Source organism: Carcharodon carcharias, chromosome 7, assembly GCF_017639515.1.
Source record: "Carcharodon carcharias isolate sCarCar2 chromosome 7, sCarCar2.pri, whole genome shotgun sequence".
Lineage (NCBI taxonomy): Eukaryota > Metazoa > Chordata > Chondrichthyes > Lamniformes > Lamnidae > Carcharodon > Carcharodon carcharias.
In genome coordinates this window covers 59,184,693-59,201,522 of record NC_054473.1, presented here as the reverse complement: position 1 = coordinate 59,201,522, position 16,830 = coordinate 59,184,693, and the positions used below count along the sequence as shown (strand labels likewise).

At 39.1% G+C, this 16,830-nt stretch overlaps 1 protein-coding gene across 5 annotated transcripts in view; it reads left to right on the top strand.

Moving 5' to 3' along the window:
• shq1 (SHQ1, H/ACA ribonucleoprotein assembly factor) overlaps positions 1 to 16,830 on the top strand; it is a 128,313-nt gene that overhangs the window by 38,827 nt on the left and 72,656 nt on the right. For all 5 annotated transcript variants that reach the window (XM_041190776.1, XM_041190774.1, XM_041190773.1 and 2 more), the window contains 2 exons: positions 840 to 952; positions 4,028 to 4,161. In XM_041190776.1, the coding sequence (XP_041046710.1) occupies positions 840 to 952; positions 4,028 to 4,161 (247 nt within the window). The remainder of the gene's footprint in view (positions 1 to 839; positions 953 to 4,027; positions 4,162 to 16,830) is intronic.

Sequence of the window (16,830 nt, the reverse complement as noted above, 5' to 3'; positions counted from 1 at the left end):
GCATTTGATTCGCCTGCACACATCATCTGCTCAGTAACACATTCCAACAATTAAAATAATTTGCTGCTGTTGTGTGCCTTGCTTGACTCCTAGCATGGGAAACACTGATCACCTATAGTTAATCATTCTCAACTAAATCAAGATTTGTGCTTCAAAAAAAAAGTAACTCTTCACAATGCAAGCTATTGCTCACCTTGTTATATGCATTGTGCTGTGAAGAAAGAAAGTATCCGCCTACATTACAGAAGTACCATCTATGTAAGAAAGAGAATGCCTAGTAACATTGAAGTGCTGATGTTGACATAATTGACTTGAGAAGAGGTTTTTTTTTACAGTTTGCTTCTGTAATTAAAATGAGCTCTCATGTTCAGCATTCTTAAACATTCTCTTGGTCATGTCCAGGTTACCTTAGAGTTTTATGGAATCTGCCAGGGACAAAACACTAATCTTGTTGTCGGGCTGTGTGTGCTTCTGAAAGTCAGGTGCCTTCAACAGTGTTCAAGTCCAGTCTGTTCAGCTAATATCAGCAACATACATTGCTTAAAAATAATCTCCTTCACCTTTTTGAAGAGGTACTTGTTTTATATAGGGCAACTTAGTATAAGTGGGTATGGGGAGCTGCAAGGCTATTGAGCTCAATCTGCTGAGTTTGTTTTCAGAACAATGTTTTGTTGACTGACGAGGCTTAATATAGTTCTGGTAATGATTCCCAATATGTATTAAGCCATTGATAATCTAAAGATTTAATTTCAGTGATGGTTCTTGCAGCATGTTAAACAGAAAGAGAACATCTCATCAGACTACCTCGTTGTCATGATTTACTTTGTGTGCCTCACCAGCATGAACTCAGTGAAGTGATTGACCTGAAGGAACCAGATAGCACCACAATGGTTGAACGTCGGCAGAAGCGGTTAGCTGCTGAAGAGGCCAAGTTTGATTCTGATCATTATCTGTGAGTGATTAATGTGAACTTAAACTGAGAGCTTCAATTTTATTGTTCGGGCATTTGAACCAAGGCTGATTTAATTCCATCACATAGAACTAATATCACTTCTTTTTCTCTCGTTTATTGACTTCATCACATTCGTTTTTCTTTTCAACATTTTCTTTTTCTGCCTTGAGAAGTGTCTCTATTTGAAATTGTATTATTGTATGCCCCCTTGTACTTTCTGTCTTACTGTCTCTCTCTCTAGTGCTTTGATTCTCTTTCACTCTTTCTCATTGTTTTACTCTTAATTTAGTATTATAGATTTCTTGTAATCTTGTAAACTAAAATATGAACACATTCTGGCTGAACTGGGATTCATCAGAATTTCTCATCTCAGTGGCAAATATCCCTTTACACAAGCTCTCCCAGCCGATCTCTGGACTCTTCTATTCAATATGCAGAGCAGTCCCAAAACACTGGGATCCAACTATGACTGTAACATCATTTTAGCCAGTCTAAAATGTTTTTAAAACAACCAAGGGCATTTGGTTCTCTCTGGTGGTATGTTGTAATTTTAATCTTTCAGTCGACTGCAACCAATATGGTGGGTATATTGAGTTCGATCTGAGTTTAACATGGGTTGTAATAAACCAGTTATGCAGCAAAATCATACAAGTGTGACAAGTAGTGAATATGAATCCAGGTCAGCCGACATGTGTGATCAGCTCTTTCTCTTTCCTCTTCTCTGTATCTCATGTCTTCATGACTCCTCAAACTACCTGAGAATGATAGCATGGATGTATCCTTAGGAGTTTCTCTCTGCTGCCTACTGCACTGAGCATTCCCAAAGTCTCTTCTTTTATAGTCCTTTTCAGGATTGGCCTGGATGAATTATTATGGTACTATATAGATATACTTTATTACAAAATGCCCAATGACTTGTCAAGTTCTTTGTCTAAACCATGGCGGGGAATGCCTACTTTTAATGTCATCCATCCTCCATTAACTTCTTATGCCTTTGCATGTACCTTCGCAATTAATCAAGTCTTTACATCATCCTTTGCTTACCTCAGCTCAAGCTGTTTCCCCTGATCAGTTCCATCCTCCCAAGAAAAATTCCATTGCCAGCTGTCAACTAACTCGAAGGTTTCATCATTCACGTCTGTTCCATTATCATTTATTTATGTCCAAAGCTGTTCATAATGGCCATTCACTGCACCTGTCCTTATTCCTTTTTAAAAATACTTAATATTCTTATAAACTAGAATCGTTGAACCAAATTGATTCACCAAAGTAATTCCTGTGCTTACATACCAATTAGCTTTTACATTCCAGCAGGCATCTAATTAAGCAAGGTTAAATGAAAAGCCAAACACAGTTTATGGTTATTTTAATTATGGTTATTTTAAGCATCTATCCAGTTGCTCCACCACGATTGCAGAGGCCTAGTCAGACCAGAGCCCTTTCCCGAACCATCTATAGCTGTCATCACCTGAGTATAATCCACTAGCTTTCTTTCTAGAGATACAAAACTTTAAGCAGCTTCTGGTAAAGTGAAAACTTACAGCCACACACCCACACATACACACACACTCTCTTATATATGCATTGTTTTACAAACACAGTAGGTATATTGCTAATACCTAACAGACTGCAGCCTTTTGCCTCATACCCAGAGGTTATTCATTGTTGGCTGAAATATAAGGAAAGCTAGAAATGCATGCATGGGCTATAACTAATTTTGTTAGTAATTACATTTTAAAAAAATAGTTGTTGTACAATTCTGCACTGTAAAGTGGCTTAAAGCACAAATATCACATAGTTCTCACATAGAGCTGGATAAAGTAAAGTGGTATCTTGTCAGGTCTTCACAAAAATACAACGTTTTTTTTAAACCACCCAGCAGGACTTCCACATTATTGAGAATGGTTTAATGACATCCTTCAATAAGAGATTCGGTTCAGTTTTTTTTTTAGTGCTCAGCCAGGTATTGATATGCACAGAAATCCATCGCAATGTTTGAATCTCACGGAGTATTGAGAAATCCATATTTTTGTCTTGTGTCCATCCTCTTTCTTCAGCCTAGTGCACTCAGGCACCAATTGACAGACTGTCATAAAGTTTCATGAGGCTAATTTTTAAAAGTATGATATTTGTTCAGTATATGTTTCTGCCTAGTAAGGCTAATTACTAATATGTTAATTCACCAAGGGAGTTGGTGTTTTTTTCCCCTTTTTTTTCTTAGTGCCAGCTAAATTTTTAAATGAAATGTATTGGAATGTTTTGCGAAATAACTTATTTTTGAAGTTGATGAGGAATCTTCCACAGGAAGTTCTAAACTTGCCATTGTTGTTCCTTCTGAAGTATATATCTGTTGACTTTTCAAACAGATATATTGTGCACCACAGGTATTGCTGTTTCTCAGTATTTACTCTGCAATCGGCTCTAAACAGCAAATAAGCTCAGCTCCAAACCTGGAATTTATCCCTAGTTTTGTTGTTTCTTTGAAAATGTACATGTTTTTCTTGTGATCGAAGAACCATTTCTGCTTACTGACCATTTAGCTTGTGTTTTTGGTAACAACCAGAAGTCACTTCAGTTTAAACAATAAGTCCTTTACGAATATGTGAGTTGATGCATATGTATAGGTAAGTTGGGCGGCTAGTTTTCTTGGTAAATTCTGGTGGTAAGTAAGACTCCTGTAGTGTGTGCACCTCTGCCCAGCAAGTATTTAAAGGATTGTTAAACTATGTCTGTTTGAAAATTCCTGATTTTTTTTTCTCTATAATTGGTGCATTGTGACCCTGCTGAGCTATGAGGTTATGACTATGATGTGTTGAAGTGAAGAAGGTTGCATATGCATATTACGTTACACAAAGAAGTTTAGACCCATTAACTTAAATACATTTCAGTGCATTTTTAAAAAAGTATATTTTTCTCTAGTGGATTTAGTAAGTTAATAGTCCCAAAATGCCCTTGTGACAAAGAAATAGTAGAACATTCAATAGAAAAAAATTGTACCTACAGTTTTAACTCTTCAGTGAAGTTGGGTTTACTGATAATGCTATTAGGATGATGTGTCTGCCTTTGTACCTTCAGTGCTGACCTGTTTGAGGATGATGCTATTCAGCACTTATTGAAGTATGAGCCTTGGTGGACAGAAACTCAGAAGAGAAAAGAAGTGAAGAAAACCCAGAGTGAACAACATTTGATAGAGCCAGGAAGCCAATTTGGTGAGTGGATGATGGTTACTCTAACCCAACAAACAAACTGATCACTGAAATATATTTATTTCCTGGTCTGTAATGCTGCATCTGTTCTAGTGCAAGTTCAAACTGGGCAACACCCTAACAATAGTGTGTAAATTGTAGAGTAAACTCACCCTAATTCTGTCTAAACCTAGACCAGAAAAATTCTGTAACAAATGTCATTCAGAACAATTTATTGCAGCATTCAATTAAGTACATTGATCAATCCCAAAATTATATTAATCGAAATTACATCATTAGTTTTCAAACCCTGGCATGTCTAATTGTGATTAATTACACTTAAAAGAAATACTACTGAGCATAAGTGATCATTTCAAGCCCCAGGCTATAACCTTTCTTGTGAAATGGCTTATAACATTACACGACAGATGGTTTTGAAGTAAGCAATCTGTTACATGTGTACTGCTGAACTATTTGTCTAATTATTGAGTCTTTCCTTCCAGGAGAATCTCGAGAATAGGCTGCGACGATTGCAGAAAAAAAAGAATTGCAGTACTTTAGTTGCATCCTTCGTTTTACCTTCGTGAAACGATTTAAATTACTTAAGAGTTGGACAATTAAATACCAGCTAGGATTAACACAAAAGGTCACTAACCAATTTGTTTCCAGTGCTTTAAAGCTTCTTCACAAAATTCATGTTAGTAGATTGCAAAAATTGCAAAGTGAAATTGGTGCAAATGATCAAGTATGTCAAAAGTTTATAAAGGTCTTTGCATGTCCACATCAAACAATTCAAGCTACCTACGTTGCTCAGCCTATTATATGTGGCATTACTGGAGTCAGTGATACATTGATGTGGTTACTTGGTCCTCAGAGCAGACAACTTCTGTTTTAAGATCTGCAACTGCATTGCATAAATGTTCAAAGGTGCTGTAGTGGGAATGTCATTGGACTAGTAACCCGGAGATCCAGGCCAATGCTCTGGGGAGACAGGTTCAAATCCCACCGTGACAGTTGGGGAATTTAAATTCAGTTAATAAATCTGGAATTAAAACTGAGTCTCAGTGATAGTGACTGTTAAACCACAGTCGATTGTCATAAAAACCCACCTGGTTCATTAATTTCCTTTTGGGAAGGAAACCTGCCGTTCTTACCGACATGTGACTCAAGATTCACAGCAGTGGTTGACATTTAACTGCCCTCTAGCAGACCACTTAGGGATGGGCTACAAATGCTGGCCTTGCCGGCAACATCCACCTCCCATGAAAGAATAAATAAAATATTAAGGTAAAATAGACTTTTTATTGTGACTCCATTCTGCTATAGTTTTGCTTCAGCAAACCAAGGATCGTATCCTACAGTGAAACTTGGGAAGAAGGGAGGGGATTTGTCCCTGTTAATGAAACAAATATATTTTTTTCAGACTAATTTCTTGGAGAAATTATTTAAACCCAGATTTTATTTAGGATTTGCGAAAGTTAAATTGGACAAACTACACACTTCGCTTTTATTGGATCAACAACAACTTCTGTTCATGGCACCACATAAATATGTTAACTAGTCTCAAGTCACTTCAGAGGGGTAATATCAAATAAGAATTGATGCTGAGCCTTATGAGGTATTCACATAGTTGACTGAAAGCTCGGTCAAAGCGGTGGATTTTGAGAAGCTTCTTAAAGAAAGATAGAGGCAGAGAAGTTTAAGGAGGAAATTCCAGAGGCTAGGGCCCAGTCAGCTGAAAGCATAGCTGCCAATGGTAGGGTGAGTAAAATTAGGGATGTGCAAAAGGGCAAAATTAGGGGCATGCAGAGATATCAGGTTTGTAGGGCTAGAAGTGTTATAGTGATAGGGAGAGGTGAATCATGGCGGGCTTGAAAGCAAGGATGAAGATTTTAAAATTGATGGACTGTTGGTGCAGGTGCCAGTGTAAGACAGCAAGCACAGGAATGATGGGCGAATAAAACTTGACGTGAGTTTGGACACAGGCAGCAGCGTTTTGAATGAGCTCAAGTTTCTAAAAATAATGATGTATTTGTATGATAAGATGCTATTAGGGGCTAAGACCTCACACTGTATATTTTTTTATAAAATATATATAGATAGCCTCATGGCTATTTGTAAAATTTTTAAAACTTAACAGAGACCCTTAAAATGGCTGAATCTGTCTGTCTGTGACATCCTGACCCCACCCCCTGATCCCCAACCCCGAACAAAAGGAGCTGCCTGGCAGTATTGGGGAAACTCGCACATGGTTATCTCTGGGAAGCTGGCTGGGGGCTGCACAGGCCAAATTCAAAGAGAGCTATACAAAGGCCATTAGCATTTCATAACCTAGGCTGGACAACAGGAGTCTACTTGCCTGCTAAGGCAAAGGGCATCCTTCCTTTCAATTCTTAATGGTTGAGAAATTTAACAATCTCAGGGACCCAGATGAGGAATACACATCCTTTGTAAAAATAGTGTGGAGAGGTGGGAGTGATGTGACATGGGCCTCTGACTCATGGAACCAATAATATTGCCTTGCTGAACTGCAAAGCTCAGTCTGCCGTTTAGCATCTGATTAGTAGGCCACACCAAAGGGTCTCTGGCCCAGGTTAGACACCTGGTCCCATCTACACTGCTTCTGCTAGAAATTCTGTATCATTGCCTAAAAGACTAGTTAATCTTTTCATGCCTACCTTATTGTGTGAAATCAACACCACTGGAAAAGGGGATTGTACAGCATTGGTTTTCAGCGCAATGACCTCCGTGAAGAAATACCTCGGTGGACCTTGATTCTGGTCTCCAGAACTCATATTAAACAATATTTCTTTTCTCTGGTCTCTGCACTGTAAAACTTTCTTTTTACTGTCTGTGTGTGGAAGCAATGTTGCAACCTTCCTTTCACATTTTGAGTGTGTGCAAATAAACTAATCCTTTGAATTCATTCTATCTAGAGTTTGTTGTGCGGTTGTTAATATGTTAATAGAAAATTGATAATAGAAATTATAATTGTTAATAGAAAACTGAGTGGTTGGGGAATATGCAACCAGTTATAAAGAGGGAAACAAATCAAAACACCTCTCTGCTTATGGCTGGGTGAAAGAAGAAATTAATGCTGTTTAAATTAACCTCCTCCTGTCTGTAGCAATGTTTAGGACTGTGACTGCTGTTGCGCAGACATTTCAAGTGACGGTAACTAAATAATTGCCATAGACTTGGAAGAAATGCTCCTGATGTTACACTCAGCATTGTGTAAGTTTGGATTCTGTTCAGCAGCAATATGCACAATATAATTGAAATTGTAACTGAAGGTGCTGCTGCTGGACTTTTTCATTGCATTGTGTGTGGTTCTTGGATAACTTTTTTTTTAGTTTAAGATCTTTTTGGTTGTGTGTGTGAATAAAGTAAACATGGGTTTAGTAAATTGAGCTCACTGCTGTTGCATCGAGGAGATGACCTTTCACTGCAGCAGAACCTGAAGAATACCTGTCACCACCATTTCATTTTTAACTTGGTGTACCAAGGAAGAAGCTTATACACAAGCTTGAGATTCCACAGACATGAAGCAGTTGCTGAAGCTTTTATGCACTTGAGCTGGCGTACAATACCAAGAGCGTTAAGAAATAGGAACCCCTGGTTCCGGGGCAGAGGCCAAGAACTCCATTTCCTGGCAGGTCCAAGAGTTCTGACGCACGCGCAGTGTGAGAAAGTGGCAGGCTGTTCATGCTCTGTTCTAGTTTTTTTTTAATTGAAGGCCTTGGTCTCTGGAGAGTTTGGGACTCTTTTCCTTGGAGGAAGGAAGGCTAAGAGGAGACTTGATAGTGGTATTCGAGATCCTGAGGTGTATGGACAGGGTAAATAGTGAGAAACTGTTCCCACTCAAGGAAACGTCAAGAACGAGAGGGCACAGATTCAAAACAATTTGCAAAAGGAATAAATTTGATGTGAGGAAAACTGTTTTCACCCAGGGGATGGTTGGAGTCTGGATCAATCTTCCTGGAAGGGTGGTGGAGGCAGGTTTGATCGAGGTATTTAAAAGGGAATTGGATTGCTACCTGAAAGGAATGTGCAGGGTTATGTGGATAAGGTAGGGGAGTGGGAGTGAGTGGAATGCTCTTCCAGACAGCCAGTGCAGACCTGATGAGCTGAATGGCCTCCTTCTGCACTGTAAAGATACTGTGATATTGTGATTGAAAATTAGTAAAGAGCAAATTCAGGATAGATGTCAGAAAATTCCTCATCTCTCACAGAGTGATCAACATATTGAACTGGCCCCCAGAAAGAACATTGAGAGGTGAAAACTCTGGAATGTTTATGGAACAACTGGATGTTTCCGTGATAGGGACTGTAAAAATTGCTTCTGATGGGATGGAATAATATTGCCGAATGGCCTTCCATGTCTGTAATTCCCTTGTGATATTTCTGCAAAAAGATTTTGAAGTATGTATTAACAAGAGCGTGAAAATCGTAGAGGCTTTTAATTATCCTAACATTGACTGTGATAAGGATGTTAGTGGTGAGGAATCTGTATTGTGTTCTCAGTCAATAATAGGTTATTGCAACAAGCCAAGTGTTACTGCTTGACTTAGCTCTGACCACAAAATGAGTTAAGTAAGTAATCTAAAAACTTTTTTTTTGGGTTTACTGTTATCCTAATAAATGAGACCTATTGTAACAAGAGGGAAAAGGTAAGGGTACTTGACTGCGAAAAGAAATATCGGGAGATTAAAAAGGGAAATTTTTCACATCAAGCCATAGATCAGTAATATTTAACCAGGAGATGGTACTGTTCTCGAGTAGAGAAAAAGGGAATTTAAAAATAAAGTGATTAAATTAAATTTGAAATTTAAAAACATCTAGTGCTTGTAGGATAAATAATAAAAGCTAGAACAAACAAAGAATGTGGAAAACTAAAAAGAGATTATAAAGCTAAGCAAGGACATGAGAGAAACTAATGTAAAGACAATAAGAAGTTTTTCTAAAGCTACCTTAGCAGTGATGATGGAGTTTTCCCATTGAATCCATGGATGCATGTCAACTGAGAAACCTACAAATGAACTTGATTATGGTGACAGGCTCCAGCTGGTCTCTCTTTCTTTCTCTCTGGTTCTTAAAGGCCGCGGTTCGCTGGTAAGAAGTGCTTTAGCAAAAGGAATGGTACGTATAGGTACAGCAGATTGTGAGGATCTAGAATGGGAGTCTTCTGGTTGAACCCATTTGTGGCCACAGTGAGAGAATACTCGGGATACACTATAGTTTTGGCCAGACAGACCCAAAACTTGGTCCAAATATTGCCTGGAACTCCTAGTTTGATTACCAACAGAGGCTCATGAGGCCGGCTTCCCTCGGTCAAGCTTTATGCTCAGACACAGCTGTGATAGCAGGTTTCACTCACCGTTCACATGATGGGGACAGAGACCTGTTCCTTGGAGATGCAGGTTTAATAAAGCCAATACTGTGTTAAGCTACATAGTCAAAACAGCAGAATACAAGCCAGAAGAAATTGTGATCAAACTGTACAATGCTCTGATTGGAGCACGCCTTGAATACTGTGCCCAGTCTTGGCTGCTGAGACCATTGGAGACAGTCAGCATTAGAGAGGAGCCATGAAACTGATCACCAGGCCTGGAGGTCTTCATTATGAATAAAAAAACTGGAGATGGCTAAACTTTGAAAGACAACAGAGGTGTCCTTCTCAAGATATACAAGACTATAAATATCATAGAGAAGGGAAATCTGGAAAATTTTAAAATAAGTAGAGTAAGGTTCACTGACTTTTTCTTTTAATTTGTTCATTGGTTCTGAATGTCATTGGCTAGGCTGGTATTTGTTGCGCATCCCTAATTGCCCTTGAGAAGGTGGTGGTGAACTGTCTTCTTGAACTACTGCAGTCCATGCCTTGTAGGTATACCCACAGTGCTGGTAAGGGGGGAGTTCTAGGATTTTGACCTAGCAACAGAGAAGGAACAGCGATATATTTCCAAGTCAGAATGGTGAGTGATTTGGAGGGAAACTTGTAGGTGATGGTGTTCCCATCCATCGGCTGCCCTTGTCTTTCTGGATAGCGGAGATGACAGGTTTGGAAGGTGCTGTCAAAGGAACCTTGGTGATTTCCTGCAATAAGACCATAAGAGCAGAAATTAGGCCATTCAGCCCATCAAGTCTGCTCCGCCATTCAATCATGGCTGATAAGTTTCTCAACCCCATTCTCCCACCTTCTCCTGTAACCTTTGATCCCCATACCAATCAAGAACCTATCAATCTCGGTCTTAAATACACTCACTGACCTGGCCTCCACAGCCTTCTGTGGCAATGAATTCTATTGATTCACCACTCTCTGGCTAAAGAAGTTTCTCCTCATCTCTGTTCTAAAAGGTCTTCCCTTTACTCTGAGACTGTGCCCTCGGGTCCTAGTCTCTCCTATTAATGGAAACATCTTCCCCACATCCACTCTATCCAGGCCTTTCAGCATTCTGTAAGTTTCAATCAGATCCCCCCTCATCCTTCTAAACTCCATCGAGTATAGACCCAGAGTCCTCAAACGTTCCTCATTTGTTAAGTCTTTCATTTCTGGGATCGTTCTCGTGAACCTCCTCTGGACCTTCTCCAGGGCCAGCACATCCTTCTTGAGATAATAAATCTTGTAGATGTACACACTGTTGCCACTGTGTACCAATGGCAGAGGGAGCAAACGTTTAAGTTGGTGCAAAGAGTGCTGATCAAGTGGGCTGCTTTGTCCTGGATGGTGTTGAGCTCCTTGAGTGTTATTGGAGCTGCACTCATCCAGGCCAGTGGAGAGTATTCCATCACATTTGTGATTTGTGTCTTATAGATGGTGGACTTGCACCTGTAGTCATGGTATTTATGTGGCTGGTCCCAGTTCACCTTCTGTTTAATGGTAACCCCCCCAGGATGTTGATGGTGGGGGATTCTGTGATGGTAATGCCATTGAATATCAAGGAGAAATCATTAGATTCTCTCTTGTTGGAGCTGGTTATTGCCTGGTCTTTGTGTGGTGCAATCCTTACTTGCCACTGATCAGTCCAACCCTGAATGTAGTCCAGGACTTGTGGCATATTGACATGGACTGCTTTAATATCTGAGAAGTTGTGAATGGAACTGAGCACTGTGCAACTATAAGTGAATATCTCCACTTCTGACCTTATGATGGAGGGAAGATCACTGCTGAAGCAGCTGAAGGTGGCTAGGCCTAGGACACTACTTTGAGGAACTCATGGGCTTGAGATGATTGGGATAGTAGAGTTCTCCCCCTTTTTTCCATTGACTTGGATTTTGCTAGGGCTCCTTGGTGCCATATTCGGTTAAATGCTGCCTTGATGTCAAGGGCAGTCACTCTCACCTCGGTACTTAAACTTTCAAAATGCAAATTTAAGAATTCAATCAGCAAGTTCTCAGAGTGATCAATATACAGAATTGACTCGCAGCTGCAATAATTGAAGTAAAAATGATATCTGTCTTGTAAGAATCAATTGGCTTAGGCATTCTGAAATAAAAACAGAAAGTCCTGGTAAAACTCAGCTGGTGTGGCAGCATCTGTGGAGACAGAGGCAGAATTAATGTATTTAGTCCAAAAAGACTCATCTTTGGAGCTGAGTTTCCAGCACTTTTTTTTCAGATTTCCAGCATCCGCAGTATTTTATTTCTGTTTTGTCTTAGACGTGTTAAGTTGGGCAGAGTGATCTCCTTATCAGTAATCACTTAGAGACCTTGCAGAATGAGTTACTTGGAAAAACAAACAGGATGTGAAGAGGTTTTGATATCAAGCAGGAAAGTGGGATTATAGTCAGTGGTTCGTGTGGAGAAGGACACAAGTGAGGCTTGATGGCACTGTGGCGTTACAATTCTGTAATTGGCTCCAGAAATTTGTTTGGACTGTTGTTGCATTGGCAGATTTCCAGCTTGGCTATGTACCAATGAACCTAACTGGAACCACTCTGGATTCAACAATGCTGTTTTTGGAGCTGATTCCCCCATTTACCTTGATATGAGTATAAATCATGATAGAATGAACGTAACATAAATGAAGTAGGGAGACTTCATCTAGAATGAGATTGTAGCAATACTTTCGCTTTAAAAAATTGCGTAAGATAATGTCTGTATGCTATCTGGTTGAAGATTGGGATGCCAGTGTATGTTGGGGGTATTAACGCAGTGCCAGAAGGAAGAAGGACAGGTTTGCAATAACAACAGAGGGTTGTCAATGAGTTCTGTTATTTGGCTGCTAAGCAAGCATTGAATGTTGGAAAAATCCCAGGTCCGAAAAGCATAATGATTGACTTCAAAAGTTGTGAACACTCTGCTTATTATAGGGTTCAGGCAATGTTAAGACATTAAGAATAATTGGAAAATATGGTAACATATCAACCCCTGCATCTTGCTGGTTAACAGTTATATGAAATAACAAGTGTAGGAATATTTTTCTGGCCTGTGCAAGGCTGCCCAGGCAGCCACCAATTAAGGCATGGGCTGCCTCGGCCTCCATTATCAATTGCAGTGAAGATCATCTCCTGCAATACCGAAACCACAACACCACCTTGATTACATGAGCTGCTTCTATTTTGACACTTGTTCAGTTTGAGTTCTGGCAGGTGAGTACCCATGAACCAGCAGCCTGCAGACTAAATCTGGTTCTTATCCCAGGAGCAGAGCAGCTGGCTCATGGACATAATTTGAAATGAGTGCTGATCTGAAAGTTATTTGATGCCAGCATTTAGCAATTTAAACGGTAACATACTTGCACCCCATTTTCCACACAACCTGGATGTTAAAACAGTTGTCACAAGTCTCAAATTGTGAATCAGGATGACTCTTGAGCCCTATGTCCTTTTGATTTAATTCTTTAATCCCTTCCTCATTGCTATACTTCAGAAGCTTTCCCCAAAATTCAGATTCATCTTCCTATCATCGTATTTTCTTTTGATTTTTACATTTCAGTTGAATTTACATTCTTAAACATTTGTAACCCTTGTTTGTTTACATAATGTTTGGTATCATAAACTTGGCTGGGAAAATTGCTTTGATACAGATCCACCTCTCCATTGTGCAGCAATTTTAGATTACAGAAGTGAAACAAGACTGCTTTAATTAGCAGTTCCTTCCAATGTGAATATAAAAGCTTTCCGTTCTGTTATTTGACAGCATACTGTTGCAAAGATCTAGTTCATAATTCATTTGTTTTAGAATATAATTTTAGTTTTAGGAATTAATGATTTAACTGCAAATAAATGGGGGCATTTGGTTGAGAAACTAATAAACACAACTGTGATGTAAATGCAACTTGAACAAGCCTGGGTTTATTACACTTAAAAAGTAGCCAGTAGTTATTCAATAAGACAGGAGTTGATAGTGGGAACAATGGATGACCTGTCATTAGACCTGTGGTAGAGCCAGAATGCCTCCATTTACTTCAGTTAAAGATTGAAATTATATACATAGTTCCCAGATGAAAAGGAGTTGGGGACAGTTGGTCAACAAGGCAGTTCCCTGATAAGGGCAGAGATTCTGGAGAAAGGATTGTAAACTGCATTAGCAATAAATTATTCATATGGGTTACAGAATCAAAGGGTTGTGTTGAAGGTAAAATAATTAGTTTACATTTCTGCTCTGAGAACATTCCAAAGCATGCCACTTTATCTTGGAGATGGGCTGCAGGGATAAGGAGGTTCCTTTGTTTGATTTAACTGCAAGCAAGCAGCCAGGAGCTGGGGATCAGCTGTGGTACTAGCAGCTGTATAGAAGCTGTGGGAGCATAGGGAGAGGACTATTAGTAACCATGGGTGTTGCTGATGTTTAAAACCCGAAACAAGAAGGCAGTGAAGCCCACGCTTGAATTGAAAAGTCTGCAGCAGTGAGGTCTTTAAAGAAAATTGAAGGGTTGCTTAGCCAAAAACTGATGAAAGGATCCCCATACTTCTTGTGCCTTGGAAAATTAAAGTTCCAGAGAGTTATGGTACACCATTGGGTTTGACCCAGAAGAGGTGAACGAACCTTCAAGATTCTTGTAATATTTAAGGGAACTCTTGAAGGGAAGTAAAGAGTGGAACTGAGTTTTTAGCATAAGTCTTTCTAAACTATAGTGTTAAATTAATGTTTTCTTTGCTTAATTTTCTTATGCAATAAAGTTTGTTATTGTATAAAAATGTGAAACCTTGTGGTGTAGTTCTGTCAATTAATTGCTGGGTATTCGGATTTCTCTTTAAACATTCATGGTCTCTAACAGGATCATAACAATGTAAATACTCAACTGAAGAATGACACATTACAGCAGGATGAAATAGTGACTTGGAGTCAAAAGAGATTCAGTTTTGTCATTATTAATCATGGTTTAAGGTGATGGGTTTGCGCTATTTACTGATCTGCTTGCCTAGGTTTTGGAATCATTTTTTCCCTTGCTTTGTTTGCTGTCCTCGTTTACAATTATCCACTCTGGCAACATTCCTGCAGATATTTTTCGGTTTCTTATCTTGTTATCTATCAAGCTTTTCTCTGATTTATAATACTATGGCTTATATCATCTCTAACTTTTATTTTTATTAAATTGCTAATAGCATACATGTTTTAATAAGATGGCTTTCATATAGTGCACAGGCAGAAAGATGGGTGGCTGTAAACCACTTCAGTTGTCTTTTTGCATTTAAATTTTCCAAATATGATGTTTATACCTTTAATACATCATTGACTAACCACTATTTTGTAATGTACCCTACCTTCATAATTCACTGTTGAATGGGATAAGGTACATTTATCTTTCAGTCTTGTACATCAGTAAACTTCCACAAAGGACATAGAAACCTGTAGCGCAGAATGGGGCCATTCGGCCAGTCATGCCTGTGTCAGCTCTTTGAAAGAGCTGTTGAATTTATCCCCACATACCAGCATTTTCCCCATAACTCTGCAAATTTGTTCTCTTCAAATCCTTGTCCAATTGCCTTTTGACTTGTGGTACCTGTTTCCACCACCCTTTCAAGTTGTGTGGCCCAGATCATCATAACACCTGTCTGAAAAAAATTCCTTAATTTCTCCTCTGATTCTATTATTTGTCATTTTAGTGATTTTAGTTTTACCTTGATTTAGTACGTGTTATATTCCCTTTAAACTAAAATATCGTGGCAGTAAAAGTTTTTAGTTTTTACGCTGATTTGGAAACTCTTTTAATTCTCATGAGTTTATAATGAAGTAAAAATTTACATTTCTCTGTGATAAAACAATTCAAAAATAACAATAATAAAACAAATAACATGCTATGTGCCTGTGACAAAGGTAAAAACTCCCTACTTATCCTTCTTGACCTGTCTGTAGCCTTCGAGAGAGTTGATCACACCACCCTCCTCCAGTGCCTTGCCACCATCTTACAGCTGGCCAACCTCCCATATTCTACTCTCTTGTAAAAATAAGGTAATCCAGAACTTACTTGTGCCAGTTTCCTGACTCTCTCAAAATGCCATTAACCCATTGCCTCTGTGCTCGCTGAACTACACTGGCTCTCCTTGTTAAACGGCACATTGGTTTTGAAATCCCATCCTTGTTTTCTAATTTCTGCATGGCCAGGCCCCTGCCTACCTCTATAACCTCCTCCACCCAAACAACCTTCTGAGATATTTGCCTTCCTTTAATTCTGGCCTTTTGAGCATCCTGATTTTAATTGTTCCAACGTTGGTGGCCGTGCCTTCAGTTGACTAGGCCCTAAGCTTGGAAACAGTTTCCCAGATGTTACAGAATGATTTCCTTACTCAGTAGCTTGTCCAAAATGTTGAGAGTGAAAGTCTTGAGTTGATGAGTTGTGTTCAGTCCTTCGGTCCTCTTGAACTCTAATTTGTAACTTTAAGAACAATCGAGGTTAAGCACTAAATTATGTAGGAGCCCCGCTAAAATTGAAAGGAAGGCAAAGTAATTTGGGTCTGAGCAGAGCTCAATTTAAAAGTCTCTAAGTTCGAGGAGAACAGATTAAGAAAATTTGAGTATTACACTTGAAGACGCTATAAAAGACTGAGTTTGAGTGTGCTATAAGTCTTTATTTAACATGGTAGGAAAGGAGTGTATGTCATTGTTTGAGGCAAAAAAACACAAAAGAAAATTGAGAGGAGCGTTAGCCAAGTCGGTATTTGGAATCTAGAAAAAGAAGTCATTTGAGAGGAATTTGGAGTAGGGTGGTTTGGGGAATCTGGACAGTTATGTAACTCAGTGGTACAATTTTAAATGGGATGCAGATACAGGGAGAGGCTCACAGGTGTAAATCTTTGAACATGGCAGGATAAATTGATTACGCTTTTTCAAAAAAAAAAAGATGCACATGGAACTCTTGGAAGCTCAAAAGTTCAAAATGCTCAGCATTTAGAAATCACTTTTTGGGTCTCAGTTGGAGTTAGGCACAGCATTTTTGGAGCGATGGAGAAGGTACAGAGGAGATTTATTAAACCGATACCAGGGATTTGGGGTGGGCCGGTTGAAACTAGTTATTTAGAGAGACTGGCGAATTTGGAATTGTTCTCCTTGGAGCAGAAAAGATGAATGGTTAGTAACCAGAGGGAACAGATTTAACTTAATTGACAAAAGTGTTCGAGAGGAGATAAGTGGAGGCTCAGTTATTGGCCATGTTCAAGATTGAGATTGTTAGATTTTTACATATTAAAATCTTCAAGGGATACGGAGATAGTGGAGGAAAATGGTGCAGAAGTAGAAGATCAGCCATGA